This window comes from Perca flavescens, chromosome 8 (assembly GCF_004354835.1).
Source record: "Perca flavescens isolate YP-PL-M2 chromosome 8, PFLA_1.0, whole genome shotgun sequence".
In the NCBI taxonomy this organism is placed as follows: Eukaryota; Metazoa; Chordata; class Actinopteri; order Perciformes; family Percidae; genus Perca; species Perca flavescens.
In genome coordinates, this window is record NC_041338.1 from 19,328,635 (window position 1) to 19,345,029 (window position 16,395).

The 16,395-nt window shown below is 41.2% G+C and overlaps 1 protein-coding gene across 2 annotated transcripts; it reads left to right on the plus strand.

Annotated features, from left to right (window-relative positions):
• The first annotated feature begins 5,759 nt into the window (after positions 1-5,759).
• LOC114559673 (netrin-4) lies at positions 5,760-16,334 on the plus strand. Of its 2 annotated transcripts, XM_028584475.1 has the most exons (10): positions 5,760-6,106; positions 6,377-6,936; positions 9,555-9,827; positions 11,160-11,286; positions 11,540-11,728; positions 12,532-12,739; positions 12,880-12,992; positions 13,138-13,206; positions 13,912-14,085; positions 14,514-16,334. In XM_028584475.1, the coding sequence occupies exons 1-10, from the start codon at positions 6,046-6,048 to the stop codon at positions 14,654-14,656; spliced, it is 1,917 nt and encodes a 638-aa protein (XP_028440276.1). In that variant the 5' UTR covers positions 5,760-6,045; the 3' UTR covers positions 14,657-16,334. The 2 variants fall into 2 exon arrangements, with proteins under 2 accessions (XP_028440276.1, XP_028440277.1); XM_028584476.1 differs by lacking the exon at positions 11,540-11,728.
• The last annotated feature ends 61 nt before the right edge of the window (positions 16,335-16,395 follow it).

The following is a 16,395-nucleotide window of genomic DNA, read 5'->3' on the forward strand; positions in this document are numbered from 1 at the left end:
TAGCTTTCGTTCCGTTTTCATGTTGTTGCTTTATAGGTTGCACATCTCTGTTGTTTCATTTCACAGGGAAAATGGGTTATTGGCTCTGTAATATTACCTTTAACTTATGTCGTTTCGAGTTATTTCAAAGAAAACAGTAAAAGAACAAATACATTAACAGGGGTGGAAGAACTTAACACAGGTAAGTAAAAGTAGCAATAACACTGAATGCGTTCAAAATGTTAGTAAACGTGCCAAATTAGCAGCGTCGTTGTCAACATCGCGCTTTCGTGGCTTTAACCAGTATTATTTTTTTTGTCTAGCCTCGAATCTTTCTGACAGAGAAATTTAGGATCAGTATGAAATATGAAATAAATAAATAAGCCATAAGTAAATAATTTATTTCCGACAACACCAACTGTGTGTGTGTGTGTGTGTGTGTGTGTGTGTGTGTGTGTGTGTGTGTGTGTGTGTGTGTGTGTGTGTGTGTGTGTGTGTGTTTTGTGTGTGCGTGCGTGCGCTTGTACAGCTGTCTTTGGGAGGACCAAGACCTATACACAATGAAGACATTTTTGGCCACTCCTCACTTCTTCAAAGGCCAGTTCAAGGGTTAGACTTGATAAAAGGGTTTAGGTTCAGATAAGGGTTAGAGCAAGTGTTGCTGTTAGGCATTCAGTTGTTGAATGCATTATGAGCCCATATTCCAAAATCTTCCAAAACTGATTTGGCAGCCTTAACTACCCTGCTTAACTACAAGCTCACAGTGTTTTATTCAACATGTCTATTTTTCAATTGACTTAAGAGGGCTTTGGCTTCATATTATGCATCCAGATAATTCAGGGACCGGTTTTATTTTCCCAAGACCCATGTAAAACACTGCTGTAGATTCTGCAGGCAATAAATAGCATATAAAAATACCTACCATCCTACGTAGATTTGAGTTTTGTCTAAATTAGTGTGATTGGTATCTATTAAAAGCATCTGCTTGTTTATATTAATTTCATGGTTGCTAGAAAACTTAGTAAAAAACCCCAATTTAAATTATTAATTTTTAGTAATTTCAACCACCATATTGTCCACCAACTAGACGGTAGTGCGTGCAACCATTGCATAATGCAAAGATATGCATGCTATATCTTGGAATTATAACTGTAATGCTTATGAATGTGAATATGAAATGTATTATAACGTGTTATGGGAACAATGCTGCATACACATTGATGCATTGATAATGTAATACATACAATATTATATGACATTCTAAAAAGGACCATTGTGTACTATGATTACTTTTACCTTTGATACTTAATATATATTTTCTTTGTCTTTTACTGTAGTATTTTGGTATTGCTACTTTGACCTTGTAAAGGATCCGAGTACTTCTTCCACCACTGGGAGAGGGTCATTAAGATGTAAACCGAAAACCAATGAGTCTGTTGAGCAGAAAAGCGATGACAATAATTGCTTTAAGTGGTTTATTGAAGGCTTGTAATGATAAATAGCAATGCTTGCTGTCAGGCTGCTCTCTGTACATGTCCACTCACCCAAAATGAAGATATATATTCATATTGTCCTGACCTGTCAGACAGAAATGTATTACATTATGTAGCTGCTTCAACATACATTACAACAGACATGGAGCTTAAAGCAGGGTCCCGCTGTTGAGGCAGCAGACATTCCTCTCATAACACAGGCAGACTGGAATCTTCTCCATCCTTTACCGAGATTATCATCCTGTCTGCCCCTCAACTGAGAACCCTCGGGGAGCTACTTAATCTCGCCCGCTTTAGGTAAAAGTCTAAAGGGTGGCTCTTCAAGACATGTTACCATCAATCATAACCGCTAATATACAGCTTCACAACATAAACATAGTTATCCTCAATCTAGCACCAACTTTCAAACATTTTATGGCTTTATTTGTCATTAAAGTGTGTTTAAAAGCTTAAATACTACAATCTAATGGTACAGCTGGTGGAATTTTCTCAAAATAATGGAGTTTTTTTTTTTCTCTCAGCCAAGTTTTAGCTCAGAACAGCCCAAAGGCATCCTCATGATTAACAACTGCCATCGGTCTTCAAGGTCACCATGTCTGTCACGTCGCTTTTTGAAATGTATGCCCTTTGTGTTTTGCTACGCAACATGGAGAAAAACTGCTTCTTTGGGCTGTCTTACATGGGTATTTTCAAATGAGCCTGCACAATGATGATCAAACACTTATAACACTGTCTGACTTTGTGCCAACCACATTTCTGTGTCTCAGTCATTTCCATACTGCATGCCAATACTATAAAGTATACACTAAGTAGTACTTTTTATAGTGCACTGTTTTGGAGGTTACTGTTGATTTGTTTACTGTACACGTTTGTGCTGACAGATAATGACAGAACCATGGGTGTGCCAATAAATGTCAATTGAGCTATCACTGTGGAGCACATATGACCAATTTCATATTTGAAAATTTCAAAAAAAGCAAGTAAAAATGTCTTTTCCTAAACTAATCTATATGTTTTCCAGGAACATCACTTTTTCAGGCTGTAAGAAGAGTTTCCACTTTATGAAAAACATAACAACATTTTTTCCACAATAGTGGATTTGACTAGATATTCACAGAATACAAGATTTAGACAAAAAAAGAATGAATTGTAAGGTTGCACACAATTATATCTAACATGGGGTGCTGTCCACCAATACTATGAATGATGATACAAGATATAGCCAGCAAAAAAAGAAAGAAAAATAAACAAACATAAACTAGCCTACAGTGTTATGTTTAAAATTCCAACTGTATTTTGAGTGAAAGATTAAATTAAGGGAAACCTTTTCCAGTGTTATTGTACCAGACAAACATGTTCACAGTTAGTATTTAACATGCAACAGGGATACAGTGATAACTGACACTTAACATATCTATAACATGTAACATGTAAACATGATCTGTAATATTAATTTTCCGCTTGTGTGGCTGCTCCTCTGCTTTTTCAGCTAACACCTGTCAGATACTCAAAAGAAGAACTCACACCTGTGGTTTGTATGTTAAAACCTGTCACTGTTTCCTCTCCCATTGTTCACGATACTGTAGGTTTTCTGTGTGCTTTTATTCATGTGGCAGATGACATGACACAGGTACACTTTAGCCCTCTGTGGGCTTTCCAATCCCCTCCCATAACAAAAAAAATTAAACTGTCACATATCCGCCTGCCTGGCTTTTATGAAGGTGAAACTCCCCCAGTTCCCCTGTTTCTGTGTCCACTATTAAAACCAGGCTTGTGCTCAGTCATCAATTGAGTCTTTCCTGTGCAAAAAGAGAGCATGTCAAAAGGTGATGTAAAATATAGAGTATAAACTTCCAGAAGTGTCTGGATGGAAAGGGTTGAGGGGAATGTGTGTGGAGGGGTAGTGGAGGCCTTTGCTGTCCTAAGTAGTATCAAGAGTCTTACTACTGTCATAGTATAATATGAATAACTATCGGTGGTAATGCCAAATGAGTTACATCATTGGAAGAGTTGAATTTTAGCACTAACATTTACATAACGCAGAGCCTGTTTCTTTTTTGTGTCATTTCAGATTGAACCAACTGATAAAATGTGGGTGAGGGGAATGTTATGTCTAGGAACAAGCAGACAGATAGCAGTGATAAACGTCATAAAAATGGAAGCAAAGAAGCAGAAGGTGTTTGGAGATCTTAATGCCTGGCCTGTGGGCAAGGCAGCTATGCCTGGAGCATGTCTGGCTTTTTGTCTGGCTTTTACAGGAGAGTAGACAGATTACTTGCGAGGGTTGAGATGGATCAGTGAGCTGAAGGTACTAGGTGACATGGCAGCATGAGGAGGGGCGGAGGGAACCATATCCTTTTACAGTCTGGAAATAAAGCAGGCCAGCGGCAGTGGAATGGCCCCGCGTCTCTCATCTTATTGGGCCATTAGTTGACGAGGCCACAGCAGCACCACTGGCTGCGAATGTCCAGCACGAGATTGTAGCAGACAGGGAGGTGATTTAACATGAGAGGATTATTTCATCCCAGTATTTCATTGAACTATAGCCCCTCTGACTGTACTGTAATGCTCGACATTATTCATGAATGCACTTATCTGCAGTATTCCCACATAGATACACTGTTGTTCATTAATCATACAACTGCACCTGGTTTGATCTTTTTAATGGAATAAGAGAACAGTGTTTTATTCCTAAAGGAATAGTTGGACATTATAGGGCATTTTTGGGACATTTTGTGTTTCGCTTTCTTGCTGAGAGTTATATGAGAAGATTTATACCACTCTAATGTTATGACTGTAAATGTGAAGCTACAGCCACCAGATGGGTAGCTTAGCTTAGCACAAAGACTGGAAATAGCTAGCCTGGCTCTGTCCAAAAGTAAAAGCACCTCTAAAGCACCTCTTAACCTCTAAAGCAAAGAAGCGAATAATTGTATTTTCCAAAATGTCAACCTATTCATTTAATGATTTGACTCAGTAGAATGTAAGTTGTGTAACAGAGAAAACACCAGACAGCTGAAGTTAAAGAGAGTAAAGGAATTTTGTTGCTTTCATCCTGCCGGGGGAATACATCACAGACTGTCCAAGATTAGACATCCTTCTTCTGCAGCATTTTTCACGGTGACTACTGGGATGTAAAGATCGTAAAAACATGCAAGTGAAGTGATGTACAAAGAGAACAGCTCAAGGTGCATCATCCCTTCCCCCGGCGAATCATCTGGAGACAACCAAAATAACCCATGCAAATCTAAAAACGCAGACATGAACCCTGTTCTGAAAAGGCTGTCCCTGTGATGAGAGTAGCAGTATTCAAAGAATGTCCTGATCCGGGATGCCTTAAGGAAAAGACTTTGCTCATTACCCCCCTTCTTCTCCTTTAACATACACACCCATATGACAGGATGATTCATATGACAGGCCATATTCACTCTTGACCTGTGTATTCACAGGTATGATGCAGATTCTCAATGACACTGTTCCCTTTTCATCTTCATTCATCAGTCTGTCCTGTCTTTGGTTGTCTACTCCACACTTTAAAGCTTTTACATAATATCAATTGATAATTATATATTGTGTTAGCCACTGGCAAAGCGCCCTGTAATATTATATGACATTTTTTTCTTCTAAAATGTCTCTTTTGACTCAATGAGGTGATTTTACTGTTAAAGTAAAAATAAAATGGTGTGCAACTGGATGGTTATTGGGGTCAAGGGTTGTGCGACCCCTCAGGTCCAGGGTTGTTGTCTGTCTGACAGGGTAGGTAAAGTGTAGTTAATGAGTGGCAGTTAGAAATAAGTGGTGATATGTGGCAGGAATGCAACACAATGGCATACTTGTCTGTCAGAGCTCAAGTGTCTGAGTGGGTTGTGGAGGCAATCTAAATGTCTCACTTACTGTTTTAGACCAGTGCTTTTCTACTCTAAATATGATGACAACCAACTGCTTTAACTATGGGTGCTTATTGAGGGAGGCAGAGATAAAAAAGTAAATGCGGCTTGAGGGTAAAATATACATGTATAGTTTGAGGCTGATAAAAATGGTCCTGTATGTATAGATGATTGTTTATTAATGGTGAAAATATATAAGCATGATGACAGACTGTCACAATCACAATCACAATCATCATCAAAACATCCCCTTTATATGCCAACAAGTCTTCCAGAGATGGTTTTGATATTGCTCCCTTTGAAAAGTCTGATTTTAGAAACCAGCGTGGGCGGGGTCTAGGAGAAGACATAAAGGGGAGGGCGGAGCTTACCGCTTCATATTCCCAAATGTCAATGAACTCTCCACAGCAAGTTGAAGTGGGCTGGAAATATTTAAGGATAATCACTGCAGAGCGCTCAGATACCACATTTGTCCACCATGACAGACAGGAATAAGCTCACGTTCAAGTCTGTTGAGTTTCTTAATACCTGTAACTGTTTGTAAGTAGTTATTTTATATCGGAAAGGAACATGTAGAATTTTTAACAGCTGGATATCCTTGGATCAAACTGTCGAGGGCGCGTTCTTGCTCTTGCGGAATATACGACAGGTGACTTTATGTATAGAAGTACAACAACTCCTCCAGGATGAGACTGTGGACTTTACTTGTCATTATCCCGGTGTGCGCATCCTCTCCTCTGTCAGCCGGTGAGTTTGAACTTGTGTGTCAAAGACTTTTACGCACCCACTTCATGAAGATGTAAATTATTACAACGAGCACTGCACTCCTGGGAAACGTTGTGTCCACGTGCCTCACAGCATGCACACATTCTAAGAAAGGGTGTTACGGAAGCGGGAACCGAACTCGCAACCTTCTTAGTAGCCTAATGCCCTGCCATGCCCGACGTACAACCTGCCGTTCTTCTCTCACCTTCTCTCAAATTAAACTAAAGTTAACGCACCTTTTTTTCCTACCAGAAACGTCTAAATCCAAAGGTCCAGCTGCTGTGGAGAGCCGCTGCTCCGGCCGAGCCTGCAACCCGCTGATGGGCAACTTGGCCCAGGGCAGAGTGCTGAGGACGCAGTCGGTCTGCGGCTCCAACTCCTCGGAGCCCTACTGTGTCTACAAAGAGAGCGCTTCCCCCCGTAGCAGGGAGTCCTGCTCGGCCGCAAAATGCAGCAAGTGCAACTCCGCTATCCCCAGCCAAGCGCACCCCCCCTCTGCCATGAGCGACTCTACTTTCCGCTACCCTGACTCTTGGTGGCAGTCGGCAGAGGGGGTGAAGGAGGAGACGCTCCAGCTCGACCTGGAGACGGAGTTCCTCCTCACCCATCTCATCCTGGTGTTCCGCTCACCCCGCCCCGCTGCAATGGTGCTGGAGCGTTCGCAAGACCACGGGCACACATGGAGGGCCAGCAGGTATTTTGCCAGGGACTGTGAGGAGGCGTTTGGCCTGTCAGAGGGGTCGCCAATCGGGGAGAGTGGCGCAACTTGCACCTCCAAGTATTCAGGAGCTTCCCCTTGCACCAGAGGAGAGGTGAGTACAGTGGCTGGTCTAGGAACATTTACATGGGCTGGAAAGTGGTTTAGAGTGTGGCATGAGAGGGGTGTGGGGGCCAAAATAAAAATGCATTCTACTTCTGCAGATAAATTAACTAGAGGTCGACCGATAGTGGATTTTACCAGCTAGTTTGGGCCGTATTTGCCGATAAACGATTAATCGACCGATAGTATTTAGAATTGATACTGGATAAAAATAAACATGGCACTCCAAGTAAAACAGTGCTGAACTTTATTATAAAAATAAAAGAACTGTATTGAACCATGAAAACATGCTAAATGAAATGAATATATAAATATTGATGTCAATAAAAGACATTCATTCAAACTGAAACAAAAAAAAAAAAAAAAAAGCATGTGCTCTCGTGCAGCGCACAGTAACACGTGTCGAAAATAAACACTAGGCATCAGTGATAGTTTTTATTTCGCCTCTAGAGGCCGCTATTGTAATGCATGATGCCAGCAGAGCCTTCTCAGCTCTGTGTACTGTGTAATGAATGACAGCGCACGCTTCTCAGCCGCTCCAGCAACGGTCGCAACCAGGAAAAACTATCGGTATGGATTTTTGCCGATAACGATAGTTCCACCAATCAACTATCGGTGCCGATTAATCGGCAAAACCGATTAATCGGTCTACCTCTAAAATTAACAGCAGGTAGCTAATAACGAAAAACATGTTTTACTGCGTGAAAGGATATATCACCTTACAGGAAACATACTATGATGTGAGCATTATCAATTATGGATTTTCTATAAAAAAATGTTTTGCCTGTTTCAGTGCTTTTGACAGTGTAGGAACATCAAAGCATCAATGTCATAAACAAGAACACTGACAGCTATTAGTAGTCATTTAGTAGTTTCTAATTAAAATTCGCTAAATCCTTCATTTAAACAACAGGATTTTAGATAACTGATAGGCTAACACATGATCTTATTGTCACAATATGATTCCACAGAAAGTTTGCAGACAATAAGATACCACTTAGCCCTAATCTTCACTGAATTAAACTTTTGTATAAATACATGTAGGTCATGGGCCAATGATCAGTAATCTTTGAGGTGGGAGGAGGATGCTGCTCAGAGAAAAGGTTTCAATATTGGATTGTGATTTTTATTTCTGAGATCTGAGAGTGACAACATTAAATCTCGCTGCCAGACATTCCCCCAGCACTTCACAGCAATAACACTCACCATCTGCTCTGATCTTGTTGTCCATCTATTGGCACCAGGATGCACTATAAGCTGATATCACACAACACACTGAACAAACAGTTGCTTTGTAAACTGACCTCCTCTGAAGGGCTGCGGGAGACCTTTTTTGTTAGGCCAGCCTTCTAAGCCGCAAACTGCTTGCACGGCTAGAATATCAATATCACTTTTACCTATGATGTTCTCCCAAAGCATTTTTGGGAGCTGCTGTGTCATCACAGAGAGGTCTGAGCCAGAAAACCAGCTTTGGTTAATTCATGAGTTAATTCACACAGAGGTTTAGAAGAAAGACTCTCACTGGATAGTAGATTTGTTTTGCTCCAAAGAGCCTCCGACCACGTTGGGAGGTTCTGGTTGAACGTCTGAATAAATATATGGCTTTGACTGATCTCATAATTGCAGTGTATTTGCAACAAGAATGTGTCTTGCTACAGTATGTCATCGCTCTTGTGTAAGCCCCTCGCCCTTTATAATTAATGTCTCTGTTGCTCAACATGCAAAGACGTCCCCAAAATGTTGTGTGAACGTAGAGTTTCCGTAATAAAGTAACAATTCAGACATCATATAATTAGTTTAAAATCTCTGCTTGCAGTAATGAGCTAAAGTATAAATACGGTCATTACAAGTGAAGTTTTTCTTATTGCAAATCAGAATTAGCTAATTTGTCAAGTGCCATAATCATATAGTAAAACCTATAGTTGACATGTGTACTGTATCACTAACCACATGATGTCATAGTGCAAAATATATTCATTATGACACAGGATGAATTCTCTCTTGTGCACAATACAAACGGACCATGCACGTATGGATGATAATTGTATAAAATAAGTATGAAAAATGTAAACCCTATACTGACACACCGAACTGATGAGAATACATGAGAATTAGATGGAAAAATAAGTGTGTATTGAAGATTTGTCCATATTAATGTATACTGTAGCTTTGGGTCTGGAACTTATCCACTTATGTCATATTGTGTTTCTGACAGTTTTCATTCCTGATGTTACGATGAAGAGTAATGACCTATGTTGGGCTTTTTTTTTTTTTATACCTGAGCACATTTTCATATACAGACAGAGAGGCTGTATCTGAAAGATCAACATTCAGCTAAACGTAACGAGGGAGAACAAGAACCATTTGTCCATGTTTATATTGGAGCTAGTCTGATTTTCCTAGATGAGCAGCTATTTGAGGAGCGTGAAAGATGAACCAGATTGATGCCTGGTTTTTATTTGGCAGACCAAGAAAAAAGAGAAAGTGACATAATGTTTTTGTCATGGTCTGTCAGTGTCTCTAAGGTCAGTTTCTTCACTCGTTAGAGAGGCTTTTACAAATGGAATAACACCGATTTTAAGACATTTTCTCCCCTACTTGAATGCCCAGGTGATCTATCGAGCTTTGTCGCCCTGGCACTCAGTGGATCCGTATGGACCAGCTGCCCAGGACCAGCTCATGATCACCAACCTCAGAGTCCGTCTGCTGCAGCGCCAGCAGTGTCCCTGCAAGGCCAAACATCCTGGTGCCGCTGTCCTCCCCACAGATCACTATGCCATCTATGATTTTATTGTCAAAGGCAGTTGCCTTTGCAATGGTCATGCTGACAACTGTTTACCAGCCGGGGGCTACCAATCCAGCCAACAGAAGACTGACAACATGGTGAGCGATTTTAAGATGGATTTTGTGAACATACAGCTTGCAGGTACACAATACTCCACCAAGGAAATGCTCTTGCTCTTGGTCTTTTGTTGTGAAAATTAACTAAGATGTTGTGTCATGCTGATGGCTTCATTTTGTCTCAGTTTTTATTTCTTTATGTGGTGAAATTGGGAGTAAAGGGTTTGGTTTGGTTTAGTTCCCACCACTCCCTTGTTACTCAGCTGTGCGTTGGTATGTGCCGCTGGAGTGAAGACTGGATATTAGGCCACAGCTTTACCTACCATTACAGGGATTTAAGGATGTGGAAACTTTAATTATGGTTTCCAGCCTAATGCTTTAACAACCCATAGTCTCTGTCGTGTTATTCTCTTTACTGTAAATGGAGAATAGAAGCACTAGTTTAATTCCAAAATGTTACACAGACAGTAGTAAGCTGCACTGTGTGTAACCACTGTGGTTGTACATGTTGATATGTTGCCATTAGAGATGGCCCGATACCATTTTTTGCTTCCTGATACCGATTCCGATACCTGAACTGGCATATCAGCCGATATCGAGTACCGATCCGATACCAGTGTGTCATATATTTTATTATCTTTTAACAACTGTATACTACTATCCCTCTATGGATGTGATATGATTTCTATCTTTGTTGTCGGTCGGCTCATGTTAAACTCTTTGTGAAACATGAACAAACACAAACAATGAATGCCACAGAACTTTATTTTATTATCCAGTTTGACAGTCAGTTATAACGGAAAAAGAACCTAAATAAACTACTTTAACGTAGATTTTCTTTAGGGCTTTATTACGTGGTATTGGATCGGTGCATAAACTCCAGTACTTCCCGATACCGATACCAGCGTTTTAGGTAGTATCGGAGCCGATACTGATACGGACCATCTCTAGTTGCAATATTTAAGAAGTATTACACACATCACATGTACCGTAGGTGCAAGGCTGCTGGAAATCATTCGGATCTTTGTCAGGCCAAAATGTTTTAAAATGGTCTCCACATATATACATCAATAGGCTGATGACAAGATCTATGATGACAGGTGTGGTTAACCATTTAACCTGCCCAGGGTAATACACATCTTAAAACAATTAACAGTTTAAGAAGAATACAATGAAAACTCTTCAAATACACATTAATCCAACAGAGTGGTAGTACACTATACAATATAATACAGTATGCTGCAGTACTACTTGCTCACTTTCCTCTAAGCTATGTTCCTGAAGCACTTGTAAAAAACATACAGTCAACAATTAAAAGATTCCTACAGTTACAATCACATTTACAAGTTTCTGTCTGTGGTGTTTGCCTGGCAGGTCCATGGCAAGTGCGTCTGCAGACACAACACAGCAGGTGACCACTGCGAGCGCTGTGCACCTCTCTACAATGACCAACCCTGGCAGGCTGCCAATGGCATCATAGGAACACCGCATGAGTGCCAGAGTGAGTGATGGGGCAAGGGAGTCAAATGCAGAGTAGGACACACAGCATGTAGACGTATCTTGAAAATGAATTTAGTCTCATAAATCACATGTAACCTTTTAGACACTCACGCATGATGAATAACAGAGCAGTTCTTCTTTTTCATGTCAGCTACTGTTAGACTTATCACTGCTATCACTAGGGCTTTGAGAGTTCAGCCGAGCAAAGAAAAACGTCTCGTTGTGTTTGATTGTACGTGTCCATCTAAACCTAGAGTGCAAGTGTAATGGTCATGCCAAGAGCTGTCACTTTAGTCGTGAATGGTGGCTGGCAACAGGACGGCAGAGTGGTGGGGTGTGTGACAACTGCCGCCACAACACAGAGGGCCGTCACTGCCAGAACTGTAAGAAAGGCTTCTTTAGAGACCCCAGCCAACCAAAAACGGCCCCTGACTCCTGCAAAGGTAAGGCTCTTAAAGTTTTTTTTCTCAAACCATAACTCTGTTTGGATGGATGCCAGGAGAGAATTCCAATTAAGAGGGGTAGCCTTTGATATTTTGAGGGCAGTAATGGAGATTAGATTTTTCTTTTGACCCTTTTGAGATTAAAGCAGATTGATCTCTTTGATAAGGGCATTTTCCCCCAGCACCTCTCTGAGTCACTGCATTCCCAGTGATGAGATAGTAAGATGACTCTAGTCTGCTCCTTAGCAGGAATGACGGAGACGACTGCGCTGTTTTGGAATGTGACTGTAATTGCAAACAATGAAGGAATTTCCCATGGACCATGCAAGCACATTTTTCTCATTCTTGCCCTTTCCCTTCTGCCAGGCATGCTGAAGCCTTTTTTTAAGAACAAACATGCCATTTTTGGAAACAGACGAAGCAAGTATGTAACAAAAATCAATCTGTCATCACAAAGGACCATCAGGCGGCAGGTCTCACAGCGTAGAGAGGGTGTGACTAACTGTTTGTTGTTGCTGCAGTTGCTCAAAGCATGTTGAGTAAATACTCCCCGCTTGTTGCTTGCTACAGGACGATGATAAAATACAGTTAACTTTTATATTGCCACAGGAATTCCCTGTGTACACTCTAAATGGGTTTGTTTGTGCTTCTATAAGTGTGTTTGTCCTTTGCATACATGCAGGCTTATAATGTATACTTGTAGTGCTTCTAGGTCTGTGCCAGAAAAGGAGACACGTAGTTTGACCTACAAACAGAAATGTTAACATGCAGTCCTCTTGTTCTGTCACCCCTCTCCTCTGCAGCCTGTTCCTGTCACCCTGTAGGCTCCGTACTCTCAGGAGGTAGCACGCTCTGTAACCCTAGCAGTGGGGAGTGCACTTGTAAGCCCGGTGTCGGAGGCCCCAGCTGTGACAGCTGCATGCTGGGATACTGGGGGCTTCATGAATACGGCTGCCGTCCATGTGACTGCACAGGGGACTGTGACCCCTACACCGGTGACTGCATTTCTGGGTGAGAGCCAAGACTTAATACCTTATCCATATGTATTTGTACTTGGATTAAGAGATGTGCGCTGTAGAGGTGAAGTGCATTCTGGATAATTAACACTGAGTGGAGCCCTGCCTCTGACTGGTTTTACCTCTGCGGCACAGCTCAGATGTGGAGGTCTTCTATACAGCCGCCGGCCACATGGGACACAGCAGCAATAATAGTGAGACGGCACTCTTTAGGGCAGAGGAGCTTTTCTCTGCACTGCACCACTCTGGTGAGTCACAGGTCATATCACACGTAATATACTGCACACTCAGCCCACATAAAGATATAATTGCAGGTGTTTTGATTTTGAAATCTATACATCACGATGAAGTGATTTATATGAATCTTTTTAATAATGTTTCATTTTTTTCCAGTGAAATGCAAGTGTGTAGAAGTAACCCTTGGCAGCCCTAAACTCTTCTGTGCTGCGGAGTATGACTATGGTAAGTGCTATTTGACAGAGGGAATTCATTCAATATTGTGTAAACCAATTGCTGCGTGTCATGGTACATAACCGCCACTTGTAAATCAGTGGAATAGTTTGAAACCATTGGCAGGGCATTTAATCATCCTCCTGCACATGCACCAGGACAGACAAAACAAGACCCATTCACAAAAACATTGCTCCACAGATCTACTAGTGGTCGCAAACTCCATAGGGTACCTTTGTTTAAAGAAAATTTGCTTTGCACCTCAAGGTCAAAATTAATGCAGCCGAGGCCAAGATATCTGACTTTTAGTCCACAGCCTGGATCACCGATTCCCATGTTGCAACTCGATAATATTTTTTCATTAGACTCTCCCTTACCCACAGGGCCCACATCTTTCAAATGCAATGTCCCCAGTGTAGAATTTATATAAAAATTAGCAGTCGCCAAAGTCCAGGCTGAGGAAAAAAAATCCTGATGACATCAGTTTGGTTATTTCCCTAGACTTGAAAAACTACTCCAGGGCCACAGAAGACATTATTATTAACTGTTTTCAGGGGCTCATAGTTCTTCTCATGACAAGTAAACTGATTTGGTAGTGTAAAATTGGAGTTCCCCTTTGAAATGTGTCTATGCTGCAAAAGAAAATCTGAGAAGTGGAAATTGTATTTTCTATTTGGTAGACTGCTAATTTGTTGAATGACTGTGTTGCCTTGGCAGTGCTGGTTGTGAAGGTAATGTCAGCTCACGATAAAGGCTCCCATGCAGAGGTAGAGGTTAAAGTCAAGAAGGTCTTGTACCAGAAGCCTCAGATGAAGATCCAGAGGGGAAGCGTCACCCTTTACCCAGAGTCTTGGACCACCCAGGGCTGTACCTGTCCTATCCTCAATCCAGGTCAGCTGCAGCCACTTCCAGAATAAAAAACTTTATTGCTCACAATGTAAAAGCTTAATAATTAGTCAACTCTTAAGTGAACAATCTGCCAGTTTTGTGCTGAATAGAGGATCTTTGTCGCTGCTCATGGAGGCTTTGAATGGGTGCCAATGTCCTAACATTAGTCATTTAAATTGGACATTTACAGCTTAAAGATTAGAGCCACCTCTCTGTTATGAGACTATTCACATCTAACACTCTTACAATAATCATTTCTGGCAACATTCAGCCAAGCCATCCTTAGCAGCACAGTATTTAACTGGTTTATTATAGTTATATAATGATGTGGGCTTTGTACATAAGGTGATTTTCTCCTGTTTTGTGTATTTTAGTGACATTCTTAGTAGAGTTGAAATGTAGTAAAGCGTATGCTCTGCTCTCTTCTCCAGGATCTGAGTATGTAGTGGCTGGTCATGAGGACTGGAAGACCGGCCGTCTGATGATCAACACCAAGAGCCTGGTTAAACCATGGAAGTCAACCCTGGGACGCAAAATCCTCCACATCCTAGGAAAAGACTGTGGCCGCTGGTAGGGCATTACAAAGAACTGCAGTGGACAGAGGGATGGAGAGGTATGATTTGTGACATACTGTACAGGAGTGCAAGGGACTGTTTGAATTAGGCATTGCTTGGACACTAAAATGAAAGCAAATGCCCATGCCTACTACAGGGATTTAATGTTTCTGTGGAGTCCACAGCCCCAAGAAACAGCTACTACGCCACAGTGCTGTGGTAGAAATAAGCACAAACCTCGCCAGACTACAGTCACTTAAGTAAACAAAGCAAGCCATAAAGACTTTCATCTGAACAAAGACAAAGTTGATGTTGGAATTCCATTCCTGTCTTACTGTATCATATTTTCCAGGTAATTTATAAAACATGTTAAATACTCAATTACACTTTATTTCCTGGGTAAGCTGCTGTCAGACTTGATGAGCCATTCAAGTCCTACGGTATAAATTTTACTGAGAGCTGTTTACTCTCAAGTCTTGCAAAGGCACAGACTGAATTATCCTTGTCGTCTCGCAGATATTGCCGATAAATCATGAATGAAGTCAGAATGTGTGTGAGTGTGGATGTGTGCATTTGCTTGATGTCCTTGGCAGGGAGTCTGGGACTGTGCAGGTCAGAACAAGTAACTCCTGGATGAAAAAAACATTAAAGGAATCAGGCGGCTTAATCTGAACAGCTCTGCTCGGCTCCGGCAAACTCGCCCGCCCGCTGTCTGACAAGAGCAAAACACACTCTGCTCCACCCTCTCTGGTCTGGAGTACATGCAACCGGCTAAAACACTCAGGATTGGGTTTGTTCTCACAGCTGGTTCAGTTACAAGAGTTACTCATTGTCAGGTTACTTAGTCAGACTTGATTCTGTGAGGATTTTCTGCTGTCCTCGTCTGACCTGCTTCTGCATGAGGAGGATTCACGCATCTCCAAACCTGACCCTGTGTGTGTGTGTGTGTGTGTGTGTGTGTGTGTTTGTGTGTGTGTGTGTGTGTGTGAGAGAAAGAGAGCACTCTCTTAACTCTCTTAACATATGCTCCTCTTTTTGGCATGTGATTCCTGCTGCCCCAAAATAAATATGTATTAAAAGCCTGGGTATTCATTGACATCACAGTGTATCATATCCGGAGTCCACAGGACATTTTAGAGCCAGGCCCAGTTAAGAATAGGTCTGGTTTCTCTGTCTCCAAGGAGGACAAACTCTGTGAGGATATATGATGTATTCCTCAAACATGACATCACTGACATGTCCTTGTCCCAAAGACTTTACCAAAATAAGAGAAAGGGGCTGGAGAGTTCCTTTTAAAGGACAAAGTGGTGCTTTGGTGTGTGTGAATGTGATATTTGTAATGCTATTTTTGTGTGTCCTATATGTTCTTTTTTTATTTAAACTGCATAAACTACACATTAGTGTGCTCATTGTTAATACTTCTGGGAAAAGTCTGTTTCCTTCCATGACGACATTATGCTAAAACACGAGACTATGAATAGCCTGAAGTGTTTGACTGTAACGTCTTCACGAGTACAGGTGGCTGACTGATGTTTGTTTTAGTACCGCCCTCCTTTGGTTAAAAGAGAGAAATACACCTTTACATCATCAGATATTGGTAATGTCATGAAGTATGCTGAAATCTTAAGCACTTATAAATATGCACACAGTAATCGATGCAAGATTTATAACAATTTATTTCTTATAAAACTACCTCAAATTAAAATAGAGCAAATAAATATAGAAATATAAACATTTCATTGCAGTAATTTGTTCCTCA